This window comes from Notolabrus celidotus, chromosome 20, assembly GCF_009762535.1.
Source record: "Notolabrus celidotus isolate fNotCel1 chromosome 20, fNotCel1.pri, whole genome shotgun sequence".
NCBI lineage: Eukaryota > Metazoa > Chordata > Actinopteri > Labriformes > Labridae > Notolabrus > Notolabrus celidotus.
The window spans coordinates 5,674,248-5,687,714 of record NC_048291.1 but is presented as its reverse complement, the minus strand read 5'-3'; the positions used below and the strand labels follow the sequence as shown (position 1 = coordinate 5,687,714).

General features: G+C 40.4%; 1 protein-coding gene across 1 annotated transcript in view; it reads right to left on the bottom strand.

Annotated features, from left to right (window-relative positions):
* The window catches only part of arhgap27l (Rho GTPase activating protein 27, like), a 30,332-nt gene extending 18,370 nt beyond the window's left edge, over window positions 1–11,962 (bottom strand). Inside the window, exons 1-5 of the mRNA XM_034711735.1 lie at window positions 11,720–11,962; window positions 10,424–10,534; window positions 9,238–10,208; window positions 1,276–1,497; window positions 543–674 (exon numbers count right to left, since the gene is read on the bottom strand). Coding sequence (XP_034567626.1) covers window positions 543–674; window positions 1,276–1,497; window positions 9,238–10,208; window positions 10,424–10,448 — 1,350 coding nt within the window. The 5' untranslated portion in view covers window positions 10,449–10,534; window positions 11,720–11,962. The remainder of the gene's footprint in view (window positions 1–542; window positions 675–1,275; window positions 1,498–9,237; window positions 10,209–10,423; window positions 10,535–11,719) is intronic.
* Window positions 11,963–13,467: the final 1,505 nt, after the last annotated feature.

The window sequence follows — 13,467 nt, the reverse complement described above, 5'->3', positions numbered from 1 at the left end:
TTTTAAGGTACACTTCAGCATCTGTACAAAGTGCCATTAAGTGTCAGTTTTAAAGCACCATTGACCATCCATTTGGGAGATTCCTTTACATGTGTTACCTTTTCAAGGTATTAGAAAAGGGAAAAAAATAGGGTTTCTGAAACCTGTTTTGAGGTACCCTTAATTATATTTTTTTAAGGCTCACCACATTGTTTCTTTGATGTGCTCTTAAGTGAGACTTTAGAGTACTCTTAAGTCTCTGTTTAAGACAACCTTTTAGGGCTGTTTAAAGAACCCCTTCCTTCATATATCAAGGATCCCCTAAGTGCACCTAAACAACTCCTACCATTCTGTTTCAATATACCATTAAAGTGTCTGTTTCAGGGTACCCTTAAGCTTCAGTACTGCAATGTACTGAGTAACATTTGTTAAGGTACCCCCAGCCATATGTTGTATGTTACACTTAAATGTTTGATTTTAGGTTATCTTTACTTTCCTTCCTGAACAACCCAAAGCATCAAATTAGACCTCTATGAGAAGATGTGTAATGGCAGCCATCATACCCCCTCACTCCTCTTGGACTGGTCCATGTCTCTGGCAGGTGGGGACAGGGGGCCGAGGGGCTCGGACCAGGTGGTTTGTCTGGTTAAGGGGTGGAAGTAAAACGCCTTTCCACTGTCCTGGTCAGTATGCATCTGGAAACACACACACGGCAGAAAGGTGCAGACATACAGTCATTTAGAGAACATTGATGTGTAGATACTTTTGTTCTGAATTATTTGAGCTACCTGTTTCCAACATGTAAAGTTTAATTATCACTTATAACTCCTGACAGAGAACGGCTCAGCTTTCAGGCCTTACATCAGGACATTAGTTCAGTTGTCGTGTTGACGTGTCTTTGAGCCGGGCAGTGAACCGTCGCCTGTTCTTCAATAACATGTGAGCTTAAACCGTTCATTCGATCACAGTGGAACAAACCTGAATGGCTCCAATTACACCTCATTAAACTATAATGAGCTGAGCAAGTCATTGAAACGTGAAGAGACGGAGCAGAGAGGAGAGTAAAACTGAAGGTAAAGACTACTTAAGGCTAAATAAGAATATTACAATCAGGAATCACCACTTTTCTACAAGAACACCTCAGCGATTTTAAGTTTCTCAAGGGCTCAGTGGACTGGATTGTTTTTGAAGTAGAAAGAGTATGCTCTGTTTTTTAAATTTCTTGGATGTCTCCACCTTTGGCTCAAATGTTGAAAATATACTCAGGTGCTACAGGTCAATCAGAGGTCTCCTTACCTGCCATCCATCCAGTGGGCTTTTGGGTGAGGTGGGGCTTATCAGCCCAGTAGAGGAGGAAGCAGAGGATAAGGGGGTGTGCTCTGGAATATCAGGGGCATGATCAGGAGGAGGTGATGAAGGGAGGGCGGGGGCAGAGATGGAGATCTGAGGAGTAGACGTTTTCTTTGTGGATGATACGTTAGCGTAGATGGGCAAGTTTGGGTCTGGTGAGCTGTGATCCTAGAGAGAGAGAGAGAGAGAGAGAGAGAGAGAGAGAGAGAGAGAGAGAGAGAGAGAGAGAGAGAGAGAGAGAGAGAGAGAGAGAGAGAGAGAAGAAGAGTACAGTTGTAAGAATATGGGATGTTTTGCTGTTTCATTTTTTCAGACGTGCTCTATCTTTAGTGTTGGATATCCATGCCAAACATGGGACATTTTTGGATGAGTATGGCTTCAAAACCCCGGGCACTCAGATAAAATTCACCCACCTGTCAGTGAACATGACATGTACCATATTATGCAAATTTATATCCAACCCTTTGCTCTTACACATTTTGATCCTACACAGCTGTCATAAATAGAGAGAGGAGCTATTAGCTTGCTTAATGACAGACAATAACAGCTAACCCCTCTGTCCCCTCTAGCTCCGCCCCCCTCATCCCAGTATGGTCTGTTTTGGCTCCAGAACAACAAAGGTGATAGCTTCATTACCAAACAGGGAGTGTGAGAACTGATTTAGACTGTGGGCTGACCTTTTAAAACACTTCTGTAAACACAACACCCTAAAGATGTTTTCAGTTCGTCAATCTATATGCTATTTTCTTTCATATGTTTGTTTGATCTCTTTTAACAAAGTGTTGTTTTCACATCCATAAAGGTTTTACTGATATAACTCCTGCAGCTTTGCCCATGTTGTTCATTGCTTTAAAGAAACGTCTGTCATTGTGAGCTGTGTCTGTGTTTCTTTTTGGACAAAACAAGTTATCTACTGATGGCATGGTGCACAAGTTGTTTTGTGATTGTTAACAGTTCTCCTGTGTGTGTGTGTGTGTGTGTGTGTGTGTGTGTGTGTGTGTGTGTGTGTGTGTGTGTGTGTGTGTGTGTGTGTGTGTGTGTGTGTGTGTGTGTGTGTGGGAGGGTGGGTGGGTGGGGGGAGCTGCCGTCTGACAGGAAGAACTCCTCCTATGTTTTATAAACAGACACATGCTCTCGCACACAAACACCAACAACAGAGTGCCCATGCTTTGAAATAACCAACAAAGCAGCAACTAAAAAAACATTCCTGTTACCCTCTGTCAGTGACACAAAATCAATACTGATCACTTAATTCTTTTGGAATGAAGAATTCCTCTATTTAAACGTTCAAATTTATAAATCATTCACAGATGTGAGCTGGGGAGAGTAAAATTACACTGCTTGTCCTGAAGATGCTGGAGTGTAAACATCATGGTAGCTAGTCGTCCCACTACAAATGTAATGGTAAAAGTAGTAGTGGTGCTTGTAGAAATAGTAGTAGTTGTAGTAATAATAGTAGTAATATCTTATCTTAGTGAATAAAATGGTAGAAGAGAAAAAGTAGAAGTACTAGTTGTAGAAGTGATGGACAGACTAGTAGTGGTGGTAGTAGAAATAGTTGTAGAAGTAAAAGTAATGGTAGTGGTATTAGTAGTAAAAGTTGTAGAAGAAATAGCAGTAATGGTGAAGGAAGTACTTGTAAAAGTGGTGGTGGCAGGAGTAGTAGAAGTAGTGCTAGTAGTTGGAGTAGTTGTGACTGTAGTTGTAGTGGTCTTAGTATAATTGGTTGTAGTAGTAGTGATAGGTTAACTGTAGTTGTAGCCGTAGTGAGAGTAGGTAAAAGTAGTAAAAGCTGCTTTTAAGTGATTCTCATAGCAGTGGATGTAGTAGTAATGTAGGTTAAATAGTAGTAGTGGTGGTAGTACTTGTTATATAAGTAGTAGTAGTGGTAGTGGTAGTAGTAGTTGTAAGAAAAAGAGGGGTGTTAGTAGCAGTAGTACAAGTCATTTCACTGGAAGTAGGAGGAGGACAAGCATTTGAGGTGGTGGTAGTGGTAGTAGAAGTAGTAGTAGTATGAGTACTGGTAGTAGGAGTAGGAGTAGGAGTAGGAGTGGTAGTAGGAGTAGTAGTAGTGGTAGTGTCAGTTGAAGTTGTGGGAGAAAGAGGGGTGTTAGGAGTACTTGAAGTAGTAGAAGTACTAGTAATTTCACTGGTAGTTGGAGGAGGAGAAGTATTTGAGGTGGTGGTAGAAGATGTAGTAGAACCAGTAGTGATGCATTAGTTGAGATGATATCAGTAGTAGCAGCAGTAGTAGTAGTAGTAGTAGTAGTAGTAGTAGTAGTAGTAGTAGTAGTAGTAGTAGTAGAAAAAGTAACGTTGGCAGTAGTAGATGTGGTAGTATTAGTACTGGGAGTAGTAGTAGTAGTAGTAGTGGTATTGTCAGTTGAAGTTGTAGGAGATAGGGGGGTGTTAGGAGTACTTGAAGTAGTAGAAGTACTAGTAATTTCACTGGTAGTTGGAGGAGAAGTATTTGAGGTGGTGGTAGTGGTAGAAGGTGTATTAGTCCAAGTAGTATGAGTACTGGTAGTAGGAGTAGTAGTAGAATCAGTAGTGGTGCAGTAGTTGAGATGATAGCAGTAGTAGCAGTAGTAGTAGTAGTAGAAGTAGAAGTAGTAGAAGAAGTAATGTTAGCAGTAGTAGAAGTGGTAGGAATATTAGTACTGGTAGTAGGAGCAGAAGTAGTAGTAGGAGTAGTATTGTCAATAGAAGTTGAAGGAGAAAGAGGGGTGTTAGTAGTACTTAAAGTAGTAGAAGTAGTAGTAATTTCACTGGTAGTTTGAGGTGGTGGTATTGGTAGAAGATGTAATAGTAGAAGTAGTAGTAGTAGTAGTAGGAGGAGGAGGAGTACTGGTAATAGTAGTAGTATGAGTACTGGTAGTAGGAGTAGTGGTAGAACCAGTAGTGATGGCAGTAGTTGAGATGATTGTAGTAGAAGCATTAGTAGCAGTAGTAGCAGTAGGAGTAGAAGTAGTAGAAGAAGTAATGTTAGCAGTAGTAGAGGTGGTAGTAGTATTAGTACTGGTAGTAGGAGTAGAAGTAGTAGTAGTAGGAGTAGTATTGTGAGTAGAAGTTGTAGGAAAAAGAGGGGTGTTAGTAGTACTTAAAGTAGTAGAAGTAGTAGTAATTTCCCAGGTAGTTTGAGGTGGTGGTAGTGGTAGAAGATGTAGTAGTAGCAGTAGTAGTGTGAGTAGTAGGAGTAGTAGTGTTCGCAGTAGGAGAGGTGGTAGTAGTGCTTGTTATTGTGATGGTGGTTGAAGTAGAATTATTAGCATAGACATAAAACATGAACATAATCCCTTTTCATGATTCCTTTTAGAATGGGTGTGTATGTGGCTTATGAGTTTTCACAGCTAGCCTCAAGTGGACACTTGAGGAACTTCACTTTTTAGCACTTCAGCTTTGGCTTCATTTTTTAAAATCAAAAGTTGCCACCTGAATGACATTAGTGGTGAGAGTGAAGACAGTGACTGTAGTAGTAGTGATGTACTGAATAGTGTATCAGTTTATTTCTGTATTCTTGTTTCTTAGTTAACTTTATTCATATAGATGTGACTGTTGATTCAGACAGAAAAAAGTAAAGATTCAGACTGTGAATATTTAACATTCTACTCAAATACAAAGAAGGTGTAATGAATCAAGGCTATAAAAACAAGTTATTGTCAGAGGCTTTAAATCTGTTATATACTTTGTAATCACTTCTTTATCTCAGCAATCCCGTCAATCTGTTTTTATGCTGCTGTAAATATCAGATGTGTAATTGAGGTCACTTGGCAGAGTGTTAAATCTCATATAATAGTAATTATCAATTCTCAACAGCAAAAGCGACACAAGGGCTATCATACCAAATCAATGAATCAATAAATGATTCTAGCAAGTTTCACTTCTGCCTGTTGACACTGTGGCAAAAACACTAGCTAGCTTCTGACTGGGTGAGATGTTCACATATCAGTACATACTTAATACGGTGAGGCTTTTTTAATTGTTTTGAATCTTCTTTGACACAGAGTTATAGCTTCTGTATTTAGAGTCTGAAGTTTTATCGTTGTATGATTTTATCATTGCCTCCTTTTGACCCAGGACCTTTGGACCTGATCACTGACACGCACTATCATGTCCTAGAACCACAATATGACTGCCTTGAATTCTTGCCTCCTTAAGAGAGGTGTACTCAGTCCTGCTGAGACCAGTATCAGATGTGATCCTCTGAATGTTTAACACACAAACAGTCTGTGAGTTTTACATTAACCTAAAGACACCTGAGTCAGCGAATCAGCTGTTACACTGAAACAAGAACAAACTGGATTTTCTTTTTCTTTATCATTATTTCACTCATTTCTACCAATCAATTTCACTCCATATTAATAAACAGCTACAATACAAGCCATTCTGGATAGTGAGCCATTAAAAACAATTGTTGTATGACAAAACAACTTCTGCACTTACCCATAATGCACCTCTCTTATCCTTCTTACACCATTTAAGTCCAGAAAAGACTTGGACAAGTTTGTTTGTGTCTTTCTGTTTCCATCTGTAACTGAACTCGCTTCATGCCATCAGACTTTGGCTCTGCTCTGCTCTGTGAAGCCACACCTCCTGTTTCCCTGCAGCGTGAGGCCCCGCCCTCATCTATCTGCAGTGTGTAGCCACACCTCCATCTCCCTTTACATCCATTCCAATGGACACAATAACTTTTTCCTACTGTCCTCAAGGACCCCTGGATCATCCTTAAGGATATGTGCATTGAAAAGATTCTCCATTGAACTTCATCAAAGACACATTGAACATACAGAGTTGCTTTAAACTTTCTCAAGGAATCATTAAAACATCTTTTGGCTCCTTTGATTTGCCCCTCTGACATTCTAGTAAATCTTAAAGCCTTCTTGAGAACATCACTAACTTTTCTAAGGACTCCTGCACTCCCAGCAACTCACAGAGATGATCATAAACCTTTAATAAATAGTCAAGGAAATGTCTCAAGTACCCCTCAAACTTCTTCTGATGTGATCCACCTAAAAAAAAAAACCACACAATTCATTTCCCAAGGATGCCTGGAACCTTCTTGCATATTCATAAGACTTGTTCAAGGACTCCAAGGACTTGAATGCTTTTGAACTTAATTGAATCTACTGTTTAATCTTTATCTGTCTCTGTGCTGCTCATGCTCCCACTTCAATTTAACCCAGTTTCAAATAAGGCTCATGAAAACATGTGGGTGTGTAACCTGATCTGAGGTCTGTGTTTGTTTGCTGCCCTCTGCTGGTTCAGATGGGTCATCACAGAAAATCAATTTGACCTGCAGTAAACATAAAAGAAACTCAGCATATCTGTTGACTCTATAAACACTGAAAGAGAACACAATGATCCAAGAAAACAGAGTTTAGAGTGATAAAATCAAATGTGCAAAATAAGAGAGAAAGCGAAGATAAGGCAGAGGAGGAGAAGAAGAAAAGAGATCAAACAAGTAGAAAGTAGAAAAGGAAGAAGAATCACAATCTTTGTGACTGTGACGGAATAGAAACTTCAAAAAGTTATTTGTTTGTTTGTTTTTTACACCACATGTTCTTTTTACAAATAAAACCATTCAGCAGACCAAATCATGACCCATCATATGATCACATGACCACATGACAAGACGGCTGTAAACAAATGATAATCAGTGAAACTTCTGAGGTGGAAGTGCAACCACACACACACACACACACACACACACACACACACACACTCTCTCAGGTATCAGGTTACTCTGGTTTCTCCTCTCTCGTCCTGAAGGTGTCGCTGCAGGCTCATCCTCTCACAGTTTCCTGACTGACCCTGAACACATCCTGCCAGATGTGACATCACTACATCCTGCTGACATCATCACATCCTGCTGTGATGTCACCACATACAGAAATGAATTATGAATTAAAATATTAAGGCTTAATTTTAAAAATGACAAGTAACAGATGTGTGATGATCGACGAATATGATCTATAATTCAAATATTGCAAACACATAATCAAAGAGAGACAAAAAGAAAATCAAAGAATAAAAATGATAGAGATGAAGAGTTTTTATCCAGGGCTGGTTCAGTGTAGTCCTAGGGGTCAAAGGTCAGCACGTTTCATTCTGATGAGAATAAAAAGAGGAAACAGGCTTTTTTCTTCTTCTTCTGTGAGCTTCCTGAGTGGACTCTGCAGGAAATGACATGCTGCAGAGGGCTTTTATTTTGGAAGAAAAGAGCTGCAGCTGAATCTGACTGAACTATATGTGACAAATGATGAATGCACAGACCATCTGCTTTGATTATTTCATGACTTATTTGATTGTTGAGTATTAATGTTTGTTCCCACAACAGCAACTGATAGAAACACACATAATCTGCATCAAAAGTTGACTCTGCAATCTTGAAAACTAATGTCGGACACTAGAGGCATTATCTGCTAATCCACAGACTGCACAGACAGCAGTCACATAAATAAGTGGAAACAAGGTGAGAGGCTGAACGTCATAATTTTAAAATGTTTGATAATAAAAAATGAACTCATTGATTCCTGCGCCAGAGGTCTCCTACAACAACCTCATAGCGATAGAAGACCTACAAAGACTTGACCAAGCAAACACACAAACTGAGAGACTCACCGGCTGTTCTCCATACAAACATCTGCCAGCAGAAGCTTTGATTTCCTTATACAAGACTCTATTTTCTGCTGGACTCTGGCTGAAAGCACACCTCAACAACAGCTCCTCATTACTTCTAAATCCAGCATATTTAAAATCTAAACAGTTCATTTCCAACATGAAGGAGCATTTCATTCATCTCAGAGAATCCCAAAGCCCGGCCAGTTGTGTTTCCAAACAACAAACTTTAAAGGTGTGTTCAGACCAAAGGTGAGTTTTTTTGTCCCTCCAGTTATGTGGCCAAAATAAAAGCTGTCATGTCTCAGTTCATAACCAGGAGATTCCTCTGATTGAAATCAACTATTTGCGTTGTATTTTAGCAAAAGAATGCTTGTTCATCTATTTCCAGTGAGTCTCAGTTTCACAGTAAATATTAAGTTACGCAGAGTCCTCAACCCGACTATTGTGAGGAAAAAAGTTTGCTGAAATAACGACATTATGATGTAGATTTGTAAAACCGCTGGATACTCCTGCAGAGCTCTGGAGATTTAGGATGCATAGAGGCAGAGGAGTCATAAAGCTACAAGGTAGGAGAGCTGGTATAAGAAGACGGAGGTTTATGGAGAGGAGATAGAAGCCGAGTCTCTCCTCTCTCAGGAGACCTTTGGCACATAAGATGGACGAGCTAACAGGACTAACCAGGAGTCAGACTGAGTTTGAAAGCATGTTGTGCTTTACGGAAAAGTGGCTGCATCAGGATATTCCTGACCACAACATCTCCTGACTGTCCGGGCAGACCGGGATAGCCGAGTCTGCGCTGTGGGCCTCCGACCATGTTGTCTGCACAGGGAGATCTCACATGTCATTCTGGTAGCTGTTTACATCCCCCCTCTGCCAACCCGACTACGGCATCCAACGTTCTCAACGCTGCCATAGCCAGACTTCAGACAAACCACCAGAGTGCCCTCTTTTTTATTTTCTACAGAGCATATTATTGTATTTGTATAACTTATGTTTATAGAGTAACGGTAATGACTGAATTTCCCCCACTGGGATAAATAAAGTATTTCTGATTCTGATTCTGATTCATACTTCTTCAGGTTTATTTGCAAGAGGAGAAGAGGATACCTTTAAAATGCTTTTTTAATTTTGAATGGAGCTTGGATCAATTATTTCTGACGGATTCCAGGACATCAAGGAAATCTTGAACGCTGATTGGCTTTCAGAATTAAGCGCCCAGCAGATTTGTTGCTCAAATTAAAAATGTTGAACTCAACAACCCCATGATGAAGGTCTCATATCTCTTACCTGTTTTAGAGGCAGGGTAGGTACTGGTGCAGGTGCATGATCAGGCGGTGCTCCAGGACTCACTCTCCCTCCAACAAGAGCCTCAATGTCCAGGTTCAGGTCCTGGATGGACTCATAGATGTGATGTGAATCCTCCCCCTTCAGTGAATCTTCCTCACCGGTGCTCTCCTCAACGCTAATCTCTTCCTCTGCCACCTCCTCCTCCTCCTCTTCAAGCTCTATTGGGGAATCCTGGTTGTCATGATCACCTGCGGGAGGTGAAGACCTGCTATGGAGGTCATTGTGTGGGGGGAGCATAGGGACCACCGGTGTCTCCACAGGAATGGGTTGTGTGTGTGGTCGGGATGTGGAGATGGGGTCTGCTGGACTGAAACTTGGAACACGATGTTTCTCTGAGTCCCTGTGATCCTCCAATGATCCTGAATGATGTTGTTTGCTCAAAGGGTCCTCGGCCATGATTGTCATCCCACTGGTGGTCATAGTCTCTTCAGGAACAGGAGGAGGTTCGCTTGGATGACGTGGTATCGGCGCTACTAGAGGGGACACATCTTGGAAGTCTAGTGGGACACCAAATGTGGACATGCGGTTCTCAGTCTTACGGTATCCAGTGGAAACATCCGGTCGGAGACGGATGGTTACCTCATCACCCGGTTTGGTTTTGGGCCCACTGGGGTCCTCAGGAGTCTTTGGAACAGGGACAGGGACTGGGACAGGTGCCGTCACAGGAAGTAATACTGGTTCAGGACCGGGAGGAGCACCAAAGTCCAGAGGCGATGGGAAGTCTGCTGGCAGCTCCTTGACATACTTTGCGGGGATGTAAAAGGGCTTGGAGTTGCCGTCCCTCCGGACCTGCCACCAGTGGTCGTTGGTCTTAGCCAGCAGGACGTAGCGCTCATTGGGCTTGATGGAGATCATATCCCCGTCCCGACCTGGATACTCATACTGAAACTCCACCAGGACCAGGCCAAGACCTGTGGGACCACAACAAGAACCAGATATGAAGAGCACTGCTTTATGAAATATGGGAGTTAATGCTGCTGATAGCAAAGTAAAAGTGCTAACAACATTACAACTAATATTAAAAGTACTAATGTACTACCAACATTAGCTTGGCTACAATTGCTAATATTAGTGCTCCTCTTAGAAACCCATCATCACTGACATCTCCTTGAGAAGGAGGACTCACCTCGGCCAAGCACGGAGGAGGTCATTGCTGTGGTGATAGCACTGAGCTTAGTTAGATGAGCAGGTGACTCTAAGCTTTAAGGGTCAAAGGTCACACCTGATCATCAGGCCCCTGAAAAAAAAAAAAAAGGACATCACACATTAGATCAAATGTTAGCAATTTAACAAAACATAATTTCAGAGGCGCTGTTGGCCTAGCGGTTGTGAGCAAACGCCCCAAATACAGAGGCTATAATCCTTGTTGTAGCATCCCCCACTCTCTGCTCCCCACATTTCAAGTCTCTCTTCAGCTTTCCTTTTCAATAAAAGGTCATAATATGGACTTAAAAGCTGTTTTAAAATGCAAAAAAATTGAATTTAAACCTGTGATTTTAAATGAAATTAACTGTGAAAAGCTGCTGAAATTCTTAACTACAATTTGAAAAGCTAATTGTTTGAGAGCCCTATCCTTTAATATGTTGGGGTCAATTCTTGTATTTCTCTCAGTCCAGACAGACTGTGTGCAACGATTGCCTCCTCTATGATACATGTGAACTTTTGAATGTGCATAATTAAATAATATACAATATGTCAGGACTGTGTTTCATCTTTTTTGAAAAATGCAAGGTTTTTCAAACCGGCCAAGAACTTATTTATTCCTTCATGTTTTAACATATTGAGGCTATTTCTTGTATTTCTATCAGTCCTGGCAGACTGTGTGCAATGATTGCCTCCTCTATGATACATGTGAACTTTTGAATATACGTAATTCAATAATATACAATATGTAAGGACTGTGTTTCATCTTGTTTGAAAATGCAACACACTTATGTCAGAAGGTTTTCTAATCAGCCAAGAACTCATGTATTCCTTCATGTTAAATAATGCTGGCTGGCATTTGTGCATCATCAGTACAACACTCACTTAGAGGCATTTTTAAGGTAAAGTTGTACCATCTCATGCAAACCTAGACACTACATGTTTAACTGTTGATAACTCTGAGAGTAATTCAGAGTGTCTATAGAATAAAACCGACTCCCTGTCTGCAGCTACTGAAAGAGAAAAGGAGGAATGATTGTTATGTGTTTCTCTTCCTGTCAGAACAAGTCAAACTGCAATCAGCTCTGAGCACTGAACTCCTCCTGCAGCTAATGCTAACCCTCATGCCTCACTCTCCTGTTTTCAGCTTGTCTTCCTCTCTGTGGTCAGAATCATCATCGTCATCATGTGACCCTGTGGTGTCCTCTTACAGCAGATCCAGTGTCATGAGGGTTTACAGCCAAATGTGTGCAGAGAGTCCAGCAGAAAAAAGACTCACCTGTGTCACTGTTATGTCCATATCCACATCATCCACATCATCCACATCATCCACATCCACAGTCACTCTCACCTGTCTGCTCACACCCGCTCTGACTTCAGCGTTTCAAAGTAAAAGCCCTCCAGAAAAGAAAGGGGTTATGTAAGTTGTGTTCAGCCTCAGAGAGACAACACTGTGTAGGTTTTCTTTCCAGACTACAGACCCCGCCCACTCCCCAAGTAGAGGGGTGGGGCTTGTCAGTGAATCACCTGCTCAGGTGGAAACCTGCAGGCCTACAGCTCGGCTCTCAGTGGGATCAAAAGCTCTTTCCTCAGGGAAACCGGATTACGCAGGTAAACAGGGACCAGGTTTAAATAAACTGCAGTGAATCTGCTTCAAACTGCAGTCAGTGAACAGATTCATAGCGACCTGGACTGTTTTTAACTTATTTTCATTTAGTAAGCTTACATTTTAAATTAATTAAACATTCATTTAAATAATTTAACACTTGTTTAAACTTAGTTATCTCTCCTATACACTTATTAACTCAATTTATTTTACACTATTAACTTATGCTAACATTATAGTGATCATGTTTCACACATTGTTAATGCAAATTGATGATGATTCTAACTGAATCATTATTTTAACTCATTTAACATTAATTCAAATTTATTCAAACATTTATATAAAGTTATATTTCATTGATTGAACTTATCATAGTGCTTATATTAACTTATTTTATGCTTATTTGACCTCAATTATCTCTGTTTATTAAATGATATGTATTGTTATTATGTAATGTTTATGTGAGTATTTGGGCCAGGGATGAGGACAAAAAATATGAGGAGGACTTTTTTCATTCTGCATTTTGAATAATAAATAAATGAAGTCAACACTATGTAGTGATGTCATACTTTAACATAAAACTATTTCCGGGGTCAAAACGCTCCTTCACTTGTTATTATTAAACACTTGCTCTCTGCTGCTCTGTGTTGGTTTATTTTTGAGTATAATAATATTATATTTGAAGTGGCAGATTTCTTGATTCAGTTTACAATGTCACTTGGCTAGTTGGAGCTACTCTTTAGTCCTGACGAGTGTCCACCTTCATTCATAAAAAAAAAAAAAGAATCAATCTACTCACAGGTCCGCAGTTCATTCTCAGTTTCTTCCATGAGAGTTTTCCAATTTCTTCCACAAAAAACAACTCAAAAACACGCTCAAATTAGGTCACAGTCAAAAAATTAAATTAATCGTGACGATCCAACTAACCCAAACAAAACAAAGTTTACACACACCTGTGCCTCCTGCCTTATATAATTGCTGGCCCCGCCCATAACCAAAATTCAGCAGGTACATTCCCAACTTAAGTTAAAATGGCCTCTACAAAATCAAAACACATGGTAAGCATTAGAAATGCAACCTTTCATCTGCTCATCTGTCACCAAACACAGTAAAGCAGGGGTTCCCAAAGTGTGGGTAGGGACCCCCAGAGGGGTCATGGGACACCAATGGAGGGTTGTGAGATGTCTTCAAGATTTTTTGATTTTGACAAAAATTGTAGTTACATTTTAAATAAAATCCTGCAAATGTGTACATTTCATTAGTTTTCTGCCTTTCTTTGTTGCCAAATGACTCCTAAAGTTAGTCTTATGGTTAGCTAACAGTTAATTATGTAGCTAAACTAATTTTGAAGTTGAAGTAAATGAAGTATGAAGCAACATTTAATCACTTCCAGGGACAGTAGGGGTCACAAGTCTTTGGTA